This window comes from Ciconia boyciana, chromosome 5 (assembly GCF_034638445.1).
Source record: "Ciconia boyciana chromosome 5, ASM3463844v1, whole genome shotgun sequence".
NCBI classification, from domain to species: Eukaryota; Metazoa; Chordata; class Aves; order Ciconiiformes; family Ciconiidae; genus Ciconia; species Ciconia boyciana.
Window position 1 is genome coordinate 43614337 of NC_132938.1, and position 23102 is coordinate 43637438.

Consider the following 23102-nt stretch of genomic DNA (forward strand, 5'->3'; position numbering starts at 1 on the left):
AAATGAAAGCTGGCATTCATACTGGGAGACTGTTGAAAGCTGTAAGATAAAAGGATGGAGGAGTGTAGCTTTTTCTCAGAGTGGTCACCATCATTGCTAACTGACTCAAGGAACATAAGGGTTACTAAAATATTTGCTTCAGTGCTATTTGAGACAGAATTCAATGGACAAGTCACAGTACACAGCTGCAAGTACAGACCAGCAGCTTTAATCCAACAGGAAAAAAGGTGCAGATCTCTCTCTGATGTTGCTATTCTCATGATTCCCACAGAATCTCCTTTAAGATTTGGATTTAAGGTTCTAGAGATCATTGAAGTGATAAAGGCAGAGTGATAAAGGCAGCTTATTTAATTACATTTTACAAGACACTTCAGACAATCTTGTCTTTAAAACAATGTTTTCTTTTCCATTTTCCATTCTTTTCCAGCAAGTAGTAAATCTAGAGTCATGTTTTTTCACCAGTTCTGTACAGTCAGATTTTTTTTGTTTGTGACTAAGGTAATATTACTGAAGATATCAACTTTAAGAAAAAGTCTACTTCAAGGAAAAGTGTCTACTTTAAGAAAATATTGTAATTTTTAAAGTTGCTTTCAAAAGGATATAGGTATAGCTGACAATACATGGTTTTTATACTTAGAAAGAGTTTCCATTTCTCCAGGTTGGATGACTCCACACCTTTTTGTAGCAGGATTTATATTCTTGTTATTTAAATATTCACTAAATAGTCACTAAATCTTTCTCATGGGATTAATTTTGCTTTCACAAATGCTTATGTAAACTTAACAATATATGTGCTTACCTAGAATTTGTAAGCATAATTTCTTTTCATACAGATATAATTTATTTTTTCTATGAACAGTGAAGACCAGATTCTAGCTTCTACAGATTTAACTGTGGACAAACCCACTCAATTCTAGGTTTCTGTCACATTAACTCTGCTCCCTGTAGTCTTTTGTAACCGAAAGCTAACCTGAGTCCAACACATTAGGACACAAAGAAAAGACAAAGTCCAACACAAAGAAAACTCCACCTTAGAGTTTTCTTTAGGTAAAGAAAGAACAAACGGAGATTTTTAAGAACAGTATCCAACAATCTTGCTCCAGTCAAGTTTTACCTCAGAAATAACTGACAAGTGTTCATAATTCCCTTACGTACTTAATTAGCTATGCAGTTCCAGCAGCACTTCTCTTTTGTTTAATAACACTATGCTCTGGCAAGACATGAATTTATCAAATCTGTCCTGTTAATTAAAAAAAGGTTATTCCCAAAGCTTTTTCAGCTAACACCACCACAGTCACAGCTTGAAAAAACTGGTCACTACAAAGTGTCTAGAGCTTACTAGAAAAATGAGATATATTTTATTCAACTGAAACGTTTACCATACGATTGTTGCAAATAAATGCTTAAAATATTTAAAGGTGAATTAGTAGGTACTAATGACACAAATCTGCTTTCCATGTTTCAGATGTCCAAATAAAACGTAGTAAATTCGCAAGTAGTTATTCCCATGATTCAGGCAAGACTGCAAGATTATGTGTTGTTAAAAAACAACAAAAAACCCACCCCAAACAAACACAAAAACCCCAGTGCAATGTTTCTAAATCTATCAACTGGAAAGAATATTCATTTGATCAAACGGGTTTAGATAATGCTGTCACTTCCACAAAGTCTCAGGGTCCAAAACCATGGAAAATGCCAACCCTTAGCTGAAACATTACCATGGTATTTACTGCTCATGGGCTCACAGACAGAGTACAGGGATGGAAGAGAGAGTTAGAAATTATTTGTCTGACCTTTTATATAACAAGAGGCACAACACCTCCTTGGATTAATTTCTCTTTTAAGTAGAACAAAGATGATACATACACTGGAAAGGAAATGCCTGAAGAAAACTGATGGTGGGAAGGTCTGACTCCATGAGGAGAAATTAAGACTCTGTTGGTTTGTATACAACCACTGTGTCTTTCATTTTACAGAAAACATCACTGAAGCTGCCTTTGACCAGCTCCAAAAATAATTACCTCCACCTCCAATGTTTATTACTTTACCTTTATTCTGCTCCTACCACAAAAGCAGTCTGAGGAAAATAAGAACGATGCCTAAGTGCCAATTCTGAGGAGCAGATCTGTAATTGTGCTAAATTTAGTCATGAAAAAATTATTAAAATGTATGAAAAATTAAACAATTATCCAATAAATTCCATAGTGTATCAAGATGCATAACTTATAAAAATAGTCTGCAGAATTTCTTACTCTGCCAAACAATAGTTTTTGTTAACTACAAGAGACTCTGACAAGGCTAAATATTTATTGTTTTCTTCCAGATATTTGGCTATCAGTGTCACAGTACCCATGCCTGGGAGAGAAGAGAGTAAACAACCATGGTAAAAAGACCATATAATCAAAATATGAACAGTGAATTACCAACCCTGAAATACACACACAAAAAAGACAAGGCAAGAGAAAGGAGCCATGAAAACATTGAAAGCAGGCAGGAAAACTGTTTTAAGAGCATTTTATCTGCTAGAGGCACTCGATATGAAAGTGTTGAAGTATCTAAATGCAATGACAGGTCCAAGTCTACTTCCACTGATGTTAAAATATAATAATAAATCATAAAGTTATTGTCTAAAGAGGAAACCCTACCACTTCAAACACTGTATTTGGAGTCTGTAGTAAAATATGTACCTCCTTTCCATGAAAGGTATTTCAAACTCTGCCTAGTTCACTTTCAGCAACTCACTATCACATTCTCAGTATCACTACTATATGAGTGATCAAGAAGCAGAGACAAAGCTAAATGGCTTGACTAGCATTTTAGATTCTGAGCTGAAGCAAAACTTGGAATGGTCCAATTCATTCCTTGCACCCAGTCTGTACAGCACACTGTCAGGAAACAGTATCATCCTTTTCAATCAATGGATCTTGGAGATCATGGAGTACATGGTGAGACTATAGGCTGAGGTTATGGAATACTGTGAGTGGCTCAGAAAGACAAATGTGTTAAAGAAAAGAGGATTTGTGAGGATGGAGCAAAAGATGAGGGAAAAGAAGGAGAAAGTGAAGGTGGGGGAAAAAAAGAACTGGGACTATAGCAGTGGGGGGGAAGGGAGGCAAGGGGAAGAATTGCTCAGGAGTGGTATGAGAATGATGGGAAACAGCAGACATTAGTAACCTACACAGTAAAATGAAAAAGAAGAGGCCAGGGAACAATTGGCATCAAAGATACATAACAATAGATTTTTTTGTTTGCATCATGCAGTACATCTTTTACCATGTTTTAACGTTATAATTCAGATGACAAATGCTTATTGTGTATATATATATACACACATATATGTATATATACGTATACATAAATTATACACACATACATTCAGTATGGTTAATATGATCCAGCTCCCATCTGGACTACTCTTCCTGAGGGAATGCAGGCCAAATGGCGAACCACCTCATCCTCAGCTCAGAGCCTGAGGCTGCTGCCTTGTCCCGGGGAGGACAGACACACCGTCATGTGCACACCCAGACTGGCTGCTGGGCTTGGGGAAGTATCCTTGCAGAGTTGACTCTCTGTCCAAAGATCGAAGGGAATGAGGAAGAACACAGCTAATGCCTCAAGTAAGAACACGTGGGCATGAACGTAGCATAACAGGGAAAGAGGGACACAGCAGAGGCTCGAGCTACTGCCGTCACCCTCACAGCACAAAGAAGGGAACTTGAAAGAGAATCCAGTCCCTCTCCAGAACTGTATAGCTGTACTAGAGCCTTTCCTGGAAAATCAGGGGTAATTGCAGGCTTTTGTGTGCTGTGCTTACCTGCCAAGCTGTCAGTAAATTAATCATGCAACTTTCAGCAGTCAGTGTCAATAGAGAAACTCAGCCAGTCAAAGTACACAGTAAGACAGAAAATCACAACTAATATGAGTGCAGCGGCAAACTATACTATTTATTCATTTTTCTCCTAAATCTTTTTTATGGCCAGACTCCATAATGAGCCATATGACAGAAATCAAGATAAATAAATGCTTTTTAAAGCATATACATGATTTATTACTTTGATATCTGTCTGCTTTCTTCCTTCTCTTCCTTTTCATATCTTGGACTGAAATAACAGAAGTTCCCACCGCAACAGTATGTAGCTGAGCAAGTCACCTAGATACCGTAGATATGTTTAGACAAACTTCTAGACAAAGTTATAAATAAGCCTTGGATACAGCTATTCTCATTTTTGTTCTTCAGCATGTCTCTTTGTTCTCTAAGGATGGAATGAGAGTCTAGTGCCAGTGGAAAGACAAACTGATCTATGATGGGAGCTGACATGCTCCAAAATACTATTTTGGCCTTTAGAGAAGACAAAAGGGGAAAACAAGTATGCAGAGTTGTTAGGGGGAGGGATTCTGTTTGTTTTTATGCACTGCTTTTCTAAATCCCCTCCTAAACCCTTTTCCAAACTTCCTCGGATCAAAAACTCTAGCCAAAAATCAGTGTATCATTATGACCACTTTGTTGTCAGATGTATACTTGTACTTTAAGTATCGCAAAGCTATAGGGACTTCTGAACAATGCTCCCTTTACTTGTTATTTCTCTACCTGCAGACCTAATAGGAACATAGACTGCAAATACCACTGAATATGTGACTTTAAAAGAACTAGGTCATGAGAAGGGTTTTCTTGGATCTCCTACCACCACCCTGGGCATGCGGAGCCTTTCGCTGCTGCTTTCATATTTTCAACAACTTCAATTTAAAGCTTTAGCTTCTCCTCTTTTGTGTTCCTACTGTAGGACTCTTTCAGAATGTCACTTCTGTGAGGGTTAGAAAACTATATGCCATCTCTAGCACAGAGGCATTTGCAAATAATTCACGAATCTCTCCCTCTCAGGTAGCAGGTAACAGCAAAGGACCCTAGAAAAGTATAAAATGAAGCAAGTGCAATAATCTTCACTACAATCTTCCCTACAGTCAAACTCAAGGAGCTCATTAGCTGATACTTACGGAGGCGTCACTCCTTTCGGGAGGCCTAATGCGTTGACAGAAATGGGTGGTGGCTGGGATGGCAGCATGGAGCTGAGAAAAGCTGCTGGAGACTGGCCGGAATTAGGAAATCTGGGAGTTGGAGACAGGCTGTGGGAAGGTGAAGAAAGTGAAGGAAGAGGAGGGGGTGGAGGAGGTGGAAGTGGAAAGGAATCACACACCGGATATGTCGCAGTTGGACTAAAGACAGGTGGAGGCGGGGGCGGAGGGGATGGAGAAGAAGGAGACCAGGCGTACTCCCCTTCTGGAGCAAACTGCTGAGAGAAAGGGGGAACAGGCACTCTCCCAAACTGTTTCTGAGAAGCAGTTGGAGACATAGGAGAAGGAAGGCTGGATGTAGATGATCCTGAAGACGGAGTCACATAACCTGAAGCAGGGCTGATGTTCTGAGCAGCAATGAACTGCTTAGGCCGAGCATAGTTGAAGGAGCTGGAAGACTGCATGGTTGGGGAAGTATGAGAGTTAAGAATACTCATTGGCACAGAAGAAGTGACAGACTGGCTGGACTCAAGCTCCTGGAAGGAGGGGGGAGGAGGAAAGGAAGGAGAAGAGGGAGGTTGCTGCTGATGATCAGGTTGCTGTTGGTGATGATACCACTGGCCACTTTCTTGCTCCAGACGAATTTGGTTCTGCAGCTGCTGTATTTTTATAGGGTCCCTGTAGGAAGGAAAAATAGACAAAAAGGTGATCAGACATGCAGTGCTGGTCGGGGAGGAGGTAAAAGTTCCACTGAGCTATGGTCTAGGAAAGTCAGAAGGCAGGGAAAGTTCAAAGTGTTTGCATATCTTGAATAGCCCTATTTCTTCAGGGATAAAACATTGCCACAAAAGTCCGGTTTTTGAGCTCAAGAAGGGGGAAAAAAGTATATGCATAATAGAAGTTAACAGAACCTTCAATTCTTAAAAAAGGTAAATTATAAGACAATTTCAAGGCGCTTAGGGTATTTTAAAGGAGCAATCCAGATAATATAAGTAATGGTAAAAATGTTGACGTTCTTAACAAGGTTTCTTTTCATTTCTTGCCTATTTCATTCAATGGCCCTGTTTCAATAACAAGCCTCAGGTATCTACCCAGTGACAACTTCAGCCTTGATTTCTGCTGTAGCCTCTGTGACCCGATCAGATAGACCTAATTACTGCCATACTTTTAATGAGGTACTTGGAGACAAGGGACCAATTTCTGTGTTAGAACCATCCATGTATCTGTAGATGAGGAAAGAAGACTTCCAAGAAACATTTGTAACCTAAGGAAATGGTGAACTGAACGTCTCCGTATCTTTAGTCCCACTGTTTTTCCCAGGCTTTATTCTTAACTGTAGGTCCTGAGACGTGTCTTAGTAGATACTGAATACAGTTCTAAGGAATTGCTATTTGCAGTACTATCAGCTCAAACAGAAATGAAATTTTTTTCAGAAATGCAGACATTCACTAGCAGAACAATAAAGACTAAAAAACTAATATGCAGAAGCACTCAAATTAAGTAATTAAGTTACTTGTTAATTAAGTAAAAAAAAAAAAAAAAAGAGCAAAATGTTCAGCAGTGAAGCAAACCAGACCATGCACTGGCTTTTTTTTTGTCCACAATACAGTTGTTTGAATGACATTGAGATCAAAATGAACTGTGTGGTCTCTCATCTTAAAATACATCAGACTGACTTGCTTAAAAATTGTCATGTTCCAGCTGGAAATCATAACTTTATCTCAATACTCCAGAAACTACAAAGTTTCAGCATATGCACATATACCTTTTCTGTATATTTAATATATAAATACTTTATTATATACAAGTGTGTCATTGTTTATATATAATTTAGGTCATTTAAGCAGAAATTTTAGAAGCTGTCTACTTAATGCATGGCATATGAATGTATGATTCTGGCACGACAATACACTTCTGTTGGTAGCAACAAAATTAGAAATGGTAATATAATCATATTTTCCACTCTGAGATTAATTTTGATATTCCGACCATCCACATTTCCCAGAAAGTGTTTTCTGACAATAATTCTGCTTATGATCTCAGGCCAAAGGAGATTGTTTAGATAAGAAAAAGGGGAGCAAGCTTGTTTAGGACAGAAAACTGAAAAATAGTTATTTACATTTAACAGTTGCTTATTTCTTTTTTGTCGTAAAGATGGTTCAATTCTAGCAACAGTCATCTCAATACATATTTCAGTACTTAAAAGGAGATTGCATTTTCCTTTTAATTAAATCAGCAACAAGAACATCTAAACATTGCAGTCCACTTGTAAATTTTATAATTAGTTTTTTTGATGTTGACAATAGAGACTCTAAATCCCTATCAGTTCATCTTTTCACTCCATAGGGTTGACACAGGCTGAACCTTATCCTTCAATTTTTGCTAAATTACATAAGTCTCCTTTCCCTAAATGGGCTAAAGCAACACAATTTTAGTTCCCATCATCACTTGACTTTCTCAGCTGATGACAGAACTACTTCAGGTCACCTCTGATTGGAAAGAGAAAGCCCTGTAAGGTTACTACTTTCAGCTCATTCTGTATCTTTAGTCTGACTATTTGCAGACCTACTGTCCAATACCTATAAAATTATTTAAAAATAATACTTATTTTATTTTCCATCATTACCACCCCCAATAATTTTTTAATTTATTACAGAGAGGCTAAGGTTAAAAAAAAAAAAGGGGGGAATTTTAGTATTGTAAATGGTGTGTTGAATACAGAAGAAACTTAGCTGTCTCCAACACTTTATGTTTACCCAACATGTGCTGAAAGCAAGTCAGAGTGTCTTGTCTTGGGACTTTTTTATTTTCATTGCCAAGTCACATGGCGATGTGCCCAGCCAACAGCATAACACAAATGACCATCTATGGCCCTGTCAATGGTAAGTATACTACTACAGCGCCTGCCACTGAACTGCTGCTGTACCAGTCCGGGCAGAAGTAAAGACCAGATTCAGTGTAGGTCTACAAAAGGTTGGCAGGCAAACGTGAGGTTGCTCTGCTCTCACACTAAGCTTGACTTGAGGCCACAGGAATATACATGCCTGTAAGTCAGGGTTTATTAGTTCAGGACAGCACTAATTCCATTTGCAAAGCTTTTGATCAGCTTAGGGTCCAGACACAGCAAGTGCAAAGTAACATGCAGGCATAATCATTATCACATCAGTCCACGTAGCAAAAAACATTAAGACCTTCTTAGAGCAAATTTTCATTCCAGTGGTAGAACTGCACAATCCTTGTCTGCAAAAATGAATGTTCTCCACCTCAGAGCTATTCTTTTAACAGCAGATGCTGCCCTATACTTATTAATTCCTTGAGCAGATTTATCCTAGGGATGTGTCATTATGAAGAAGAAAAATAAAAGAACAATCAATTCACAAGTGTTCCTTTGCAATGACACCAACAGCAGTGGAAGCTCTACGTCGGTAGGTCCCTGAAAGATAACACTGCTGTGCCACAGATATAGAGAGCCCAGCAGTCAAAATGATGCAAGGGAATTGGTCTGTTATGTTGCCCTCATCAGTAGGGAAACAAAGAAATCAATTTTAAAAAAGTTCAGTTTTTGGATGAGATTACAGGAAAAATTAATTTAATTGTAATTACATCCTCTTTCCAATTATCTGAAATATGTTTTGTAATCCCAGTGTTTTAAAGGGCACACATGTTTCCAGACAACGCATCAAGCTTGTTTAAACAATAGAGAATAAAACTTATTTTCTGATGCGGAATTTTTGGTTTTGCTAAATAATTATAACAACATAAGAATGAACAGTTAAAAGTAAATTTTTAGTAAAATTCAATCAGTGGATCAGTAATAAAAAAAAATAATAACTAGAGGAAAGTGAATATTGGGAAATTTCAGCAACACACTGAAAAGCAGGCCTAGTAGTACATAAATATTTTCAGAAGGTCTGCTTCAGTGTTTGTGAATTTTTTTTCAATAGCAGATATTCTTATCCAAGATTTTTGTATACATTTGCAGATGTTCTAATAGGTATGCTAAAATAGTTAAAGAAATGAAAAAAGTAAAGCAGTAATATTTTAATAGAAGCTGACATTAATTGCAACAGAGGGAAAAACAGTATTTATGCAGTTATTATTTACAGTTCAAATATGTACAGATTTGCTGTCCACAAAACTTAATCTTATCAGCTACCAGAACAGAAAGGCACAGACATTTCACCTTCACTTATAAATTTGTCTCAGTTGTTTTCCGCTTTTCTATATATTTCTAACTGTGGAAAGAGATGGGAGAATGAGAAGGAGGAGGGGAAAAAAATTCAGTCTCTTCAGCAGTTAAGGATGAGGATTTCTTTGCATCACTAGCAATATCAAGTGCTTAGAGGATGTGATAGTGAATGGAAGTTACTCCTAGAGCACTGTTTGTGCCACAAAATGTCAGTCTTCCTTTTCTTTATAATATTAAACATTGAACAGCTAGAATAATTTTTTTATATTTCTATGCTATGTAGGCATTTCTTTATTTAATATACAGGTGAATAACAAGATGCAGTATTACACATTCCCAAGTATTTCTACAACCTTGCTTTCCTCTCTGTCCTCTCTAAGAACAAAAAACTGAAGGAAGATACAGCAACTAAAAATTTTTTAAATTGATTTATTGGCTTACTTCATGGAAATGAAGCTAAATGGAGCTAAATGATAGTAAGAAACATTTGAAAACAGATGTTCAAAGGGAAGATTAGAGCCATGAGGTTTCTTGGTGGACAATGACAGAATACTGTCTTTTTAAAAGCAAAACACTCTGATTGTATAGGAAAATAGTGGACAGAATCAGACAGAATAGTGGACAGAATGCTCAGAATCTTCTCTAAGGATGCCAGTACATATGGCATATTTTAATAGTTACTCAATAATTCATGTTCTGAGGTATGCACTTGGTTTAGATTATAATAGGCTGTTTTATCTTTTAATCCCATTTTCATAATGTTTTTTCTTCCTGATACCTTCTTTGTATCTCATTGTTTTGAAAATTAATAGAGCAGTCCTCAACTTTGAGAACTAAACTGGTAACAGCCATCATCAGGAACCGTAACTCCAAGCCTAGGCCAAGTGCCTGGACACAGTGCTGTAGAGGAGGGGAGATAGGTAGATGGTTGTACACCTCTGAAAGTCTCAAAAGGAGCTGGCTACTGGATTGCAAAGTACATTACAGCAGATGTCATTTTCAGGGATGCAATACATCCTTCATACTGAAAGTAGTCTGTCAAGCTCATTCACATGTTCCCAAGATTAGGATGCGTACCAACTTTATTTTTCTCTTACATCTCTGGGTTTGAAAAGAGCATAAAAAATTTTTATTTGGACGAACAATGCACCCAAACCTCTTCTGGGAAACACCCTACTATTTGCAGTGTAATCATCAGCTCCTCAGTATAACCTAGTCTATGTACCTTTTAAACACAAAAGTTCATATGGCAGCCCTTATATCCATTCTATTTGGGAGAGGGGTTTCTCCAAAGGTGGGGGGATGCTGTCCAAGCCTTGAGAGGAACCAGTCATACACAAAATGAACCCTATCCAAGTAGTGTCTACCACAAAGTGTGGTAAGGGCATTCAAGTTTATTCACTTTTTTACAACACAATATACAAAGTAGATTGAAATAAACCACCACAGATAAAGAACTAAGATTAAATACATTTTTCTGTGTTATAACTTTTTAAATTTCCTGATTTGGGCTCTCCTTTGTCCTCCCTCATGATCTTAACAAAAGCAAAGGAGCAAATGGAAAGCAGATAAAGAAAAGCAGTTTTCGTTTAAAAGAAAGAATCCTATGTATCTGATATATGGAAGAATAACGGGCTCACTTCTGCCTCAAGTCATTCCTGAGTGAAAGCAGACTGGCCCCTTCACAATCCTTCCAGCAATCTGCCCTTTGAGAAACAGACAGTGCAGTTCTACAGAAATACACTAAAAAATACCTCTGAAATGAAAGTACAGGAATATTTTGAATGAAAATAACCAGAATTAAGCACAAATAAACTTGAGTTAGTTTTCTGAATTAAGATTTGAAGCCAATGCCCCAAAACCTCTGTATTTGTATCTTGGGGTAACAACTACTCATCTCCATTAATCTACCTTCTAATGAAGACCTAGCTGCTAACTCAATACTAATGCTTCAGAATCATGCCAGAGCTCTACAAAAAGGGAAACAGTCACCATCATGCTGCATTAAATGGCAAGGGCTCTTCTCAGGTAATACTGACTTCCATGTCACTAAATATCTATGTTTAGATATATTTTTATATGTATTTATTTATATCTATATTTAGAGATTTATACAATGGATGGAATATTTTTTCATTATAATTTATTAATTTATTAAAGTTGGAATGTAATAAAATTCAGTTATACCTCTCTAGGTCCTCAGCAGCCCAACTGGATAACTGGTAGGCAGAGAAGGAATAGAGAATTGGAAGTGCTGGGGGCTGCTGTGGTTCCCTCACTAGATAAGATTCACAGTGCTTCTGCATCTGTGGCTCTTCGGCAGCTGGCATGGCAGACTTGCCAGGTAGCTGTTAAGCTAGCTCTTAAACACACTGTTTAATTTGCTTTCTACAACCACAACATTTGTATTTTACTGGTATAAATGGTACTGTTTTCTAAACTTCTTCTGACAGTTGTTATTTCAGAGACTGAAATGCACATACCAACTCATGCAAAATTTGACAGTAGTCACCAATATCTGGAATTGTCCTCTGACAAAATTCCTAATATAATTTAAGGTTTTCTACCAGATTTATCAACAGTTGAGAGTTGTTAAAAATGAAAACAACCTAAGCTAGCAGTGGATGAATTAACAGCTGTACTGAAAATAAATGCTCAGAATACAAAGGTAATTCCAGCTAAACTGTGTCCACTGAAGGAATACTTACTCATTTTAGAAATGTTAAAAATGTAAATGTATGACAAGGCAAGAAGGTGAAGCAAAGGGAGAAGAGAAGCCCCTTTTTACAAAAACTGCAAAGTATTCAACACACAGACAGCCTTCAGGCTGTATTAATACAAATACATTTACCCAAGCATTAAGCTTCCTGATGCTGAACAATCCCTTATATTGTGAGAAACAAATGTGGACTGTTTTAAATCCTGCAAGGGTTCACATTTATGTAAGACTGGAATTATCAGTTAAAATAAAGTGTGAGAGGGAAGGAAAAACAAAAACTAGCACCAGTTTGGGTTCTACCCCACAAACATTCAGAGATGCTTTTTGTCTATACTAACAGATTTCAGGGAGGATGCAGGGTTATCATTACAATTTAATCCTTACATTGAGTAACTAGAGACCTATAACTAGGAACGATCTCCACCAGCTGCAACCTTTTAACATTTTTATTACTTGCCCTTCAAAGCTTAACAATTTGAAAAATGCAGATTTGTGACAAATAATATTTTCCATATTTCAGGTTAATATACAGGAGTGTTTATAATTAATTTCTCTGTAACCTAACGCACTCTCAGGAAAATCAGTATGGTGCAAGAGCTAACACAGGTACTGTATTTATGAGCACACTATGAAACTAAGCTTGACTTTTCATCTGAGAAACTTCATACACACAAGATAAATGTACACAGTAGATAAATGTAAAACATCCACATTGTACCTGTATTGTTTGTGAACTCTCTTGCAAGGAAATCCTGCTGTAATTTGGCTGTTAAAAACTTTTCTGTCTATCCTAAAAAGTGGCAGTTGTACCTGTGCCCATTTTCCATTATGGTTTGATTATCTGTCAAAGGCATCAAGGTAATTTCTGTACTAAGGAAACCAACAGTAGTGATAGTGCCAGTATTCAGTGAACACAAGCAATTCTTTTAGAGACAGGAACCATTTTTCATCTGTATACCACTGCAGGGACATTTTTCAAAACATGCACCAGTGAGATAACACGTTTAGCCTGGGTACAGAAAGAAAGGAAATTGTGCTTTTGTGCACAGTCATTGTTCCCAAAAGTCATAAAGACATAATACAGCTTTAGTAAAAAGGCTAAGCTTTGTATCTCTGGTAGGGTTAGATCATAAGAATTAGTCTGGGAGTCAAACAATCTGTCTGGCTTGGTAATTCAGTAGTGTTACATAACTAGTGCACATAGGTAACAAGTTTTACTGATAAAGGAAGCAAAAAGTGTTATGTTATTAAGAGATAATTGTAACAAGGCATTAATAGCAATACAGGTTCCAATTTACAGCTGAATTCACCCAAAGTGTAGGAAACCATGACTTGGAATGCAGGAATGAACTGGCCTGCAAATGGACAAATAGGTCTTCTGCCTCTGACTGTGCTATAGCATGTGGAAGGAATATTCTGTGCTGATTAGTATATATTCAAAGAAAGTAGGGGGGGGGGGAATATATATATAAAAATATATAAAAGTTTGAAAAACTGTACTAGCCTAAACCCAAAAGTGAACAGAAGAAACATGGATGGCCACTCCTCCTCTTCTAGATGTGGTATGATACATTTTCTCAGTGCTGGCACTGGAACAGCACATGCGCAGTTGTCTTTTTTTTTTTTTTTTAATGTATTTTAAGTTTGATATATTTGATTAACAAGATGCTCTAGAAATCAACACATTTCATCTACCACTAGCCACCAAAGTTAGGAGATTTGCTTATTTTTATGCCTACCCACAAACAGCTACAGTAGGCTTAAAACTGGACCTTCATGCTTTCAATATTAATATTCCAGTATCTTCAAGTGTCTGTTCTTTGGGTTACACGTAAAGATGACTGCTTTGTACTACTGAAATAGATACTTTCAGGAGGAAGAATGAACATCATATTAAAAAGAAACAAAATAGAGTAGCTACCGGATGCCCTGACATTAAAGGGAGCACACAGTTGCTGTCAGAGTGTTTTTAGGAAAATTAAAACTTTAACTATGTTTTAAAACTACTTGAAGAAATTCGGGTAGTTTTACAGCCTAAACTCTAAGCCCTTTTACCAGCCACTGTATTCACAAACAGTTCTAACATTTGAGCAGGTCGATGCCTCATGGATATTACCAGCTGATACATCAATAGTCTGTTTTACTGCAACTCACTGGAGTATCCTGTTCTTAAAATACTATATGAAAAGGAACCACTGGAAAGGAAATCAGTACATAAAAACTAGTATTTATACAAAATAAATATATACGTCTGAGATTCTCCCACTACAACAATATGACTTACTCACTTTAGGTGTCAGCACCATCTTAGTAACATAAAGTTTTAGTACTACACCATTCTTGCTGAAGTCCTCCTATACACACAAAAATAACCCTATCAACAGGGTACACTAACTTTTATGGAAGGAGGAGAAGCACCACCAAGTAACAGCAACTGCTAAAGACAGTAATAATCTTTCAACCTGGTTCTCAAGAGCATTGGAAAGTGCAAATAACACTACAGCATTACTCACAACTTTTGTGACATTTATTCAACCAAACTTTTGTGACATTTATTCAACTAACACAATTATAACTTGTGCTTGATCCAGTGCAGGATGCTATATCCCTGTCATGCAGTCTAGGTTGGTAATCTCAATGGAAGTTATGGCAGTGAAAAGAAGGATACTTAAAAGGACGAACAACTGTGTAGTCACTCTGCACGCTGCAAACTTCCTAGGGTATCTGAAGTTACTCCCGTATTAGGGATTGGTATCATCCAGAGACATTTGCAGATCTATTGGGAGAATTTTTCCTCCCAGATGCCCTCTTAGACAGCCTTTTAAAAGCACTGGTGAAGCCCATCTTATGCATTAATTGAAGAAACAACAGCCTTTCACTGCTTCCCTGCCATTGTTCTCTGGCACCTGAAACGGAACAAATAACTACCCCCGCCATGTTACATAGCTGCTTGGCTCCAGCTGCAGTTAAGAGTTTGTTCAGGTATGGATAAACTGCTTCAACTTTCTTCCCCCAACAGGCTAGCTGATAGACACAGCTCTGGTTAAGTGAAATATTCACTTTGTTGCAAAGAAAATGAATACAAAAAATAGCTGAAGTGTCCTCAGTGTTTGCACGTGTTGCAGCGTTGCACATAAATATTTCTGCAAAGAGTTGGCAAATGCTCAATCTGTTCATGCCCAGAACACTCTTTATGGGCTACACTCCTCACAGAGCAGAATGAAAACTCCAACACGCACCAGCAAAACAGCAGCAACAGAATATCTTAGTAAAATGAAAACACTTGACAGTGTGGCAGATGTACCTTATGTCAGCTATTGCGTTTATAAGACCAAAAAGAACTCTTTGTAGACTTGGCTATAGACATAACTTTAGACATAACTTTATCTGCTCACGTAGACTGATAACATCTTTTTGGTTTATCACATTTTTTTCCTATCAGCAACTTGCATCAACTTCAGTGATACCTGCCTGATGAATACTGCTGTGACCTATTTTGCATCAGAAACAATCTTTTAAGATGTGGCTCTCCATTCATCTTGCTGGACTAATTCTGAAAAATAAAGAGTTTATAGAGCACTATCACTTCTTATCTAGCCAGATATGTACTTCAGAAGTGTGAGTTCTGGGGTTTTGTTTTGTTTTTAAAAGGCATCTTCCCCAACGTATAAAAGAGACAAGAAAATTGATGATACTCAAAATGTTGCTAAAGCACACTTAGATATGCAGAGCTACTGCTTATTACAACTGCATGATAAACACAATTATAATGAAGATGTTTTAGGCAAATCCTAAGGACTAAGTAGACTTGCAGCCTTACTCCATGACTGAATGCTACACCTCACTGCATTTTCCCTATTGCTTGCTATAAAACAAAAAAGGAATACCTACACAGCAGAATTACTGAGCAAAGGCAAAAACACAGTACTCGGATGTCACCGCAGTCAAAGTATATTTTTAAATATTCATAATATACTCTGCTCCCGAACAGATTGAGCAGACCTGACCAGAACTACTCACATTCCCTATCATCACAAAGAGAAACAACGTATCCTGAAATAACACACATTTGGACACAGACACTCAACTTGAGCTACCCTCTTCTGCTGGCAACACGTAATTTTAAATAGTATTTCCCTGGTAAATAGATGAAGTGATTTAATGGTGAGAATTAACATTTTTTTAACTGCTAACTAACTGTACAGCACATTGTGCTGAAAAGCTTAAATGGAATACCTTACATATAAATGACAGAGCAAATAATTGCTTTTGTACTTTTGAGTGAAAATATATTCCATAAAGATGATTCATTTCAAATACTATTTATTTCTTAATATATCAAGTAACCTTGAGTATAGGAGACTTATACAGTATTAAGCTGAATTAAGGTGTGCCTTAAGTGATGTATAATGCCATAAAAAAGAAGGAATTGTACAGGTAAATTGTGTAATGATAAACACTTGTTATGGCCAAATACTGTGCCAGTGATTCTGTATGGCTGGTCCCTTCTCTAAAACTGATTTGAATCTTGCTTAGCTCTCAGTGAAAGGAGTCAGCCTTCTTACCCAGAGAAACTAAGAGACAGGACGAAGTTTCATTTTTCCCAAGTAAAATAGTAACCAACATGGTGACTGGACAAAAACGAGGAACCACATAGATTGGCACTTCTCCTAAGAGGACAATAAGGACACATCTGCATTTGTGCTTTAGCTTGGATCAGAATTGAAGATTTGCTTTTGAAGCAAATCTCCAGTTGTCCCCACTTGCTTGTTCTCCAGTTTACACCCTGGAGAAGCCTGTCAAGGACATGAACCGATTTCCTGTCAGGCGGAACGAATGTAACAAACTGCAGTCACTAATGGGCTTCAGCCCATGGGAACAGACTAGAGCTAGTCCAAAGTGAAAAAACAAAAGCCCAAACTCAGTGACTCTGAAATCTGTAGTGTAGACACCATGCCCTCAGCATGTGTTTTCACTCTACAAAGCCACTCTTGTTTCTGCATACTACTTGCTAATGTAGATCATATATACAGAGTAGACATATAAACTAGCATGAGGTGTCTAGCTAAACCATACAAGCTAGAAGGCATTTAAAAATAAGTGTGTATACCACAAGAGATTCTGGCTTTATATTTTGTCTAAGTCTCAATTTCTAGGAAGTTAAACACATGTCTTGCTAAACAAATATGCTGAAAATTAATATCTTCATTTAATTTATAGAATTTCTTGAAATATTTTCTTAAGTGTACAGCATATTGATATATAATATATTAAAAAATAGGGTACTATGCATATTATTTAACATTTACACATTCAGAGACAATGTATGGACCCGTCCTACACAGTAATTTTACTATTTTATATGTTGTAGTACAGATTTTACTATTTGATTTTCTGCAGTTGACCTCCAGAATTCAATTAATTCTGCTCCTTTCTTCTGCCCTGCAGTAAAAACCTCCCAGTCAAAACAAACATGTCTTGTTTGTCTTCAGTTTGATCACAGGGTAGTTTGTAAAAAGGTAGTTACAAAGAAAAGTGTATTCCTCAAGATTTAAACCCATTTTGTCTGACAATTATGAAGGAAGATTCTCTCTTTATGGACTCATTACTTTGATGACTCATGCACCTTCTTAGCCTGGAACTGGACACTCTTGGAGAAAGAATATTGGCCTAGAGACAGCACTTGTCTGATTTGAGGGTCCCAAGTTATATTTTCCCATATTTATTTATTAAGATTTGATTAGGGTTATGTTAACATGAATGTTCCAGAATGGATGACGAGAAAAGTGGTTTATCTATTCCTACAGTGGAAGCCAATTTAGTTTATCTTGACCAACAGCAGTTCATGTTTTGTCCTTATTGCAAAAAGTTTTTACATCAAATAGTTAGTAGTGTGCACAATATATAGAAATTGTTTCCTTAACATAACTAGAGTACTTAGATTACATTTGGAAACTACTGGTAAATCACTGTTAGTAAATTGAAATAAAAAAAAATAATCCATGCTTTGTTTCCGTTATTGTACGTGCTAATAAGATGTAAACATAGCAATACACATCTTTCACACTGAAGTCTACACTACCTGTATGTAAAACCTTCTCTTCAAGTATCATGACAACTTGGACTTCAAGCTATCCTTTACCTCACAAATAGCTGAGATAGACAGAAAAAAGAAAAATCTTATCTGGCTGTGGTTTAATAAACAACCTATAGGTCCATATGAAAAATTTAATTTTGGACTTGTAGGTTACTTCAAAGACAGAGAGATTTTGACAATACCAAAATTGGTAGCACTACAGTCAGCATCAGTGTGGATCATATGGTTCTTCCTGTATGAACCATGAGATTCCACATGATCCCCTGTTTGTCTCAGCAATACTCAGATCATGGTATAACGCTGGTCTGTCTTCAATTTTTCTTCTCACTGACCTCCCTTTCTCTAACTGCTGCCTTCTCGTCTGTCTCCTTGCCCCTTCCCTTGGGCTACCACCACCTCTTCACCACCCCTTTTGAACTCCAGAAGTGCTACTGAGGGTGTACGATACCAAAATTCATGACTTTACCTTCTCCCTCACTTCATATGCTAGCTTCTCTAGAAAAGCATGCTTCACTCCAGAAAACACTGGTCTAAAATACCCTTGTCTACTACAGTTTTCTACTGTGAACTAAAGGATAGTTATCATACATGTTAGAACCCGCATGACTCTTGTGTCTCTGGGCCAGTTTACTAAAGCTACTCCATAGTCATAAATAAAACTTACATAGTACATTGATCTTGTTTCTCATTTGAAGGATCCCTCTATTCCTTTTCCATTTCAGGGAGAAACCTCAAACAGCACTGAAGAAGTGTTACACAGTAACAAAAGCATTTGGATTATTTGAGGTCAGCTAATTGATTAGATAATTCATACAAAATACGATGATAATTTTTTGCAGAACAAGAAATAATTAAATGAAAGTCAAAAAGCTAGAGACACCAGAGGGCATTTTAAAATATTGTGGTTTTTGTCACAGAGGGCAAAATAAGGCAAAGACATTTAAGTTCTCCAACTAGTTGTGGCATATATCAGGGAAAGCGGGCACCTAGATTTGCAGAAAGATGAGCTGCTTAGTATTTTTGTTTGGAGAAAAATAAGTTCATTCCCCTACAGTATCCTCTTTTGCATGCCAAGACTCTAACAAGCCCATGCACTTAGACTTACCACATTAATTACATTCTCACGCCCTAAAGGCAATGTTGTCTGAAGCTGTCCATTTTTTGGTCATTTCATAAACCTTCAGAGACTGCAGTTTTCCAAATGGATTTCAAGACTTCAATATTAAAGTTACTTAAACAATAACTAATCCACCAGGCTTTAGTTTTAAAAATGGGGAAATAAACTTTGCTAAGCAAGAATTGATAGCACATAATTCTTGCTGTACACTGTCCAGGCAATACTTCACAGATTAGTTATGTCTGATCTTCTACACTAGGGAGAACTTTTGTCCTCAAGAGCCCAATACTAGAAATGGCATCTCATGATCCAAGGTTTTTTGTTTTGTTTAAATGTGTCTTATGTTTAAAATCTGATATTTGAAATTAAGAGGAATCTGTAAGGCAAAAGGCCCAGCTTGATTAACATACTTCATAATTGCAGGAAATGTTTTCCGACCCTTAGTTGACTCAAAATTTTTTCTCATGATTTTTTAGCAGCATGATCTACTTCCCTAATGAATCATTCAGAATGAATGAGAAAAGATCTGCATACTTGGAAATAGCAACAGAATCTCGCAATCATTTTGAAATCCTCTATATATTAAATAGCTTTATATTTTCAAAACAAGCTCCAGATGTGTAAAACAATGATACTTGATTTGTGATAGGCCTAAAAGATAATTTGCCTTTTTCTTCTGGCCTTGCAGCACTTCAGTTTGCTGTCATGTTGCTCTAATTCTTCTAGTCGAAACGAGACACATAGGGAAATGTTCTCATCATCTCATCTCTGGCATCTCACTTACATGAGAGCCTCCTAGATAGTCAGTGAAACCTCCAGACTGCAGTTCAGAATGTGTAAATTAGATGCTAAATGTCAGAATGTATGAAGACCCTCTTAAAGAAGAATCTTTAGAAGTCATCCCAATAAAGCACAGGCTTTGAAATGAAGACAGGCAACTCAGGTTTGAGCAGAAAACACATAAAATGTTCAACACATTCTCAATAATGCAGATAAAAATAACGCTACCCAAAATTCTTTCCCCTGCCCACAACTTGGTAGATCATGAGTCAACTGCAGATCTCATAATACATCACATTGTTTCACAGTCACGTTGGACTTAATGTTTAATTTATTAATTTAAAAGTACCAATTTTTTTTTTTAATATGCATTATGTATTTAACTAGTATGACAGCTCTTATTTATCAGCAGCTAACAAATGTACTCAGCTACTCTGGATGGGGAATATTCTTTTAGGCGGACACTATCAGGGAGGATCCATAGTTCCAACATTACCACACCCAGCTAGGGTCACCATGTAGGAGTAAAATTAATAGAAAAGGTCAAATTGTTTAACAGCATTATGAAGTAACATTGTTAGAGTCAGGAAGAAATCTTGTGATTATTTATCAACACCATCAGCTGTAGAACAAAGAGTTGAACATAAACCAGGCAAAAAAATTTTACTCATTAAAAAGGGGACTCATTTACTCATTTAAAAAATAGCTCTAAAGGAAAGTCAGAGAAGGTAACCAACAAAAGATATGCCAAACTGATTTTAAAAATCACAAAAAACCCCACAGTATCACACTGCATTCCATATGAAGGTGAATGCAAATATTTCAGACCAGAAGATCAGACTGGAATGTGTATGGCAAGATTGGTTTTAGTCACATAGGTTAAATGTGAGGACATCTACGTTGCTAAGACTAAAAAGACTCAGATCAATGTAAATAACTTCCTTGTACTTTGTGTTCTTTAAACAATCAGCAAAGGAGTTAAATTAAAATGTTAAACAATGCTTTTCAGCACAGAAATACATATGTTGCAAGTATAAATGCTAAAAGATACCCTAGAGTCTTTCTATGCACCAGGAGCAAATGTGTTATTTACTTTTCCCAAGCTCAACCTGTTTTATTTCAATAAGATGCCCCCAAATTTTTTATAATTATTTCCATTGCATATAAACATAATCTCCTGGTATTAGTAAATTAGCTTGGCTAAATATAGCAAGGAGCACTCATGTTTTATGGGGCATTTTCTCTGGTATGCAGCTAATATAAATAAAATGAGCAGAGAGAAGTTGGCAGTGTTCCACTGACATTACATCACTTTTCCTTAATAGGAAACCTCTCTGCAACTTAACATCTTGCTTTAAACACTCAGAAGTGTCCACAAAGTCTTCAGTGAGGATCATCATATAAGGCCAGTAGTTAGCTGCAAAGGACTAGAACATAGAGCTGGAGCTCATGGTACAACATTGAGAAGAGAACATCTAATGAAAACCACCTTTAAATTGTCACCAACTGCAGAGCAAGAAAGTTGCATAATCTTTAACAAGAGATACATGTAAGGTGTACATAATTCCAGTAAAAAGCAAGGGATGAAGTTCTAATTACTATGACTTTACTTCAGTAGACTCGGGATTTCCTCTAGAAACCTTAGAAAGCAACAAATTAAAAAGAGAGGCCTAATCCACCGGTCAAAAGCAGGACAGAGACACAAGCATCTACTATAGTTTTATTTGCTGCTTACTCTTTGTGATCCTGAAAAAGACAAACCCTCTATTTTATGGTAGCATCAGTACTGTCCCTCATCTCTAGTATGATGTTATTTTGAAGAAATTAATTATTGTAAAATATTACATGATATTCATTTACTAAGAGCCAGATATTGCCACCCATATGTATGTTGAGCTTTTCACCATAAACAATAGGACTCCTTGATTGTACACAATAAAAATAAATTAAATGTGCAGCAAAACCCAGTGGACCTACAAGGTTTTTCTGAGGAAAAGATAGTCCTTGCACTCAATTTTTTGCATCCATTACTGAGATTGCAAGACTTTATTGTTTGTGTCATATATTGAGAAGACGAAAAGCAATCAACATAACACTTGAAGAATAAAAGTGCCTAGAGAAATTTATGTTCATGCTGTAATTAATGTAAACATAAATTCCAGTTATTATATTCCTAATGCACAATTGCTGAGCAATAATCCAAATCCTGCAATTCTGCTGGCATGGAATTTTACTGAGAGCATAATTTATTTAGGCACTGTCACACACACACACAAAAATGTATTCACCACAGTACAAAAAGTCAGGGTAGGTCATTTCATCCTCTGCTTTTTCCAAAAAAGTTTGAGAGGAGTTCACTGAGTGGCACCTACTGCTTTTAGCTGCAGCTGTGCAACATACAATCTTTGAAAATTTACAGTAAATGTTGCCATGTTTACATCAGTGACTCTCAGGAAAGAAAATGCTTATCAAGTAAAGGTATGCAGCAAATGAATGTAAGACGGAGTACACTGAATACCACTGTGAATGCTCTCATTTAGGAATCACGTGGTCTTACGATACCATGGATTCTCTGTTCCCCTTACTCAGTAAGACATCCCCAAATACTTCTGAGTGCCCTTCCCTGTTCTTTCACATCCAGTTGTGATGGCACAACAGTTTAGGACCCTTAAAGCAGAAGGGGCAAGTGAGTTAAAAGTTGAAAGTAACCCTAGAATTTGAGTGGATTGGTGGTTTTCTTTGTTGGTTGGGTTTTTTGTGGTTTTGTTTTGGGGCTTTGGAGTGGGTTTTTTGTTTTGTTTTGTTTTTTTTAAACTTGGATCTGTTCACTGCTTCCGATTAAAAAGCAGCCACCCAAAGGGTTCTGCAGGTGCAACAGAAGGGTGCTGCTTGTCCAGGCACAAGCACCTGAAAGTTGGACCTCCCACAGCTCACAGTGCCAGTGAGGAAGTCCCTTCCAAGGTAGGGTTTGTGAAGCCATACTTTTAGTTTGTAATCATGAAGGATGAGAAAGAACTTCTATATGCACTTTACTTCTGAATGGCAGTGTACAAACAAGATCTTTATGTTTTAATTCACATACATGTTTTAAATTCAACTGCCCTAAAATTAATGAAGTCTTTAATGGAAGTAAAGCCAAAGTTTAAGTTACAGCAGAGAAAAGTGATTTTAAACTGGTTAGCATGCACAA

At 36.9% G+C, this 23102-nt stretch overlaps 1 protein-coding gene across 5 annotated transcripts in view; it reads right to left on the reverse strand.

Annotated features, from left to right (window-relative positions):
• Positions 1-23102, reverse strand: part of PALLD (palladin, cytoskeletal associated protein) — a 202033-nt gene that overhangs the window by 32468 nt on the left and 146463 nt on the right. For 3 of the 5 annotated variants that reach the window (XM_072863185.1, XM_072863184.1, XM_072863186.1), the window contains one exon: positions 4993-5688. The exons of the other annotated variants lie outside the window; for them this stretch is intronic. In XM_072863185.1, coding sequence (XP_072719286.1) covers positions 4993-5688 — 696 coding nt within the window. The remainder of the gene's footprint in view (positions 1-4992; positions 5689-23102) is intronic. 5 annotated transcript variants of the gene reach the window in all.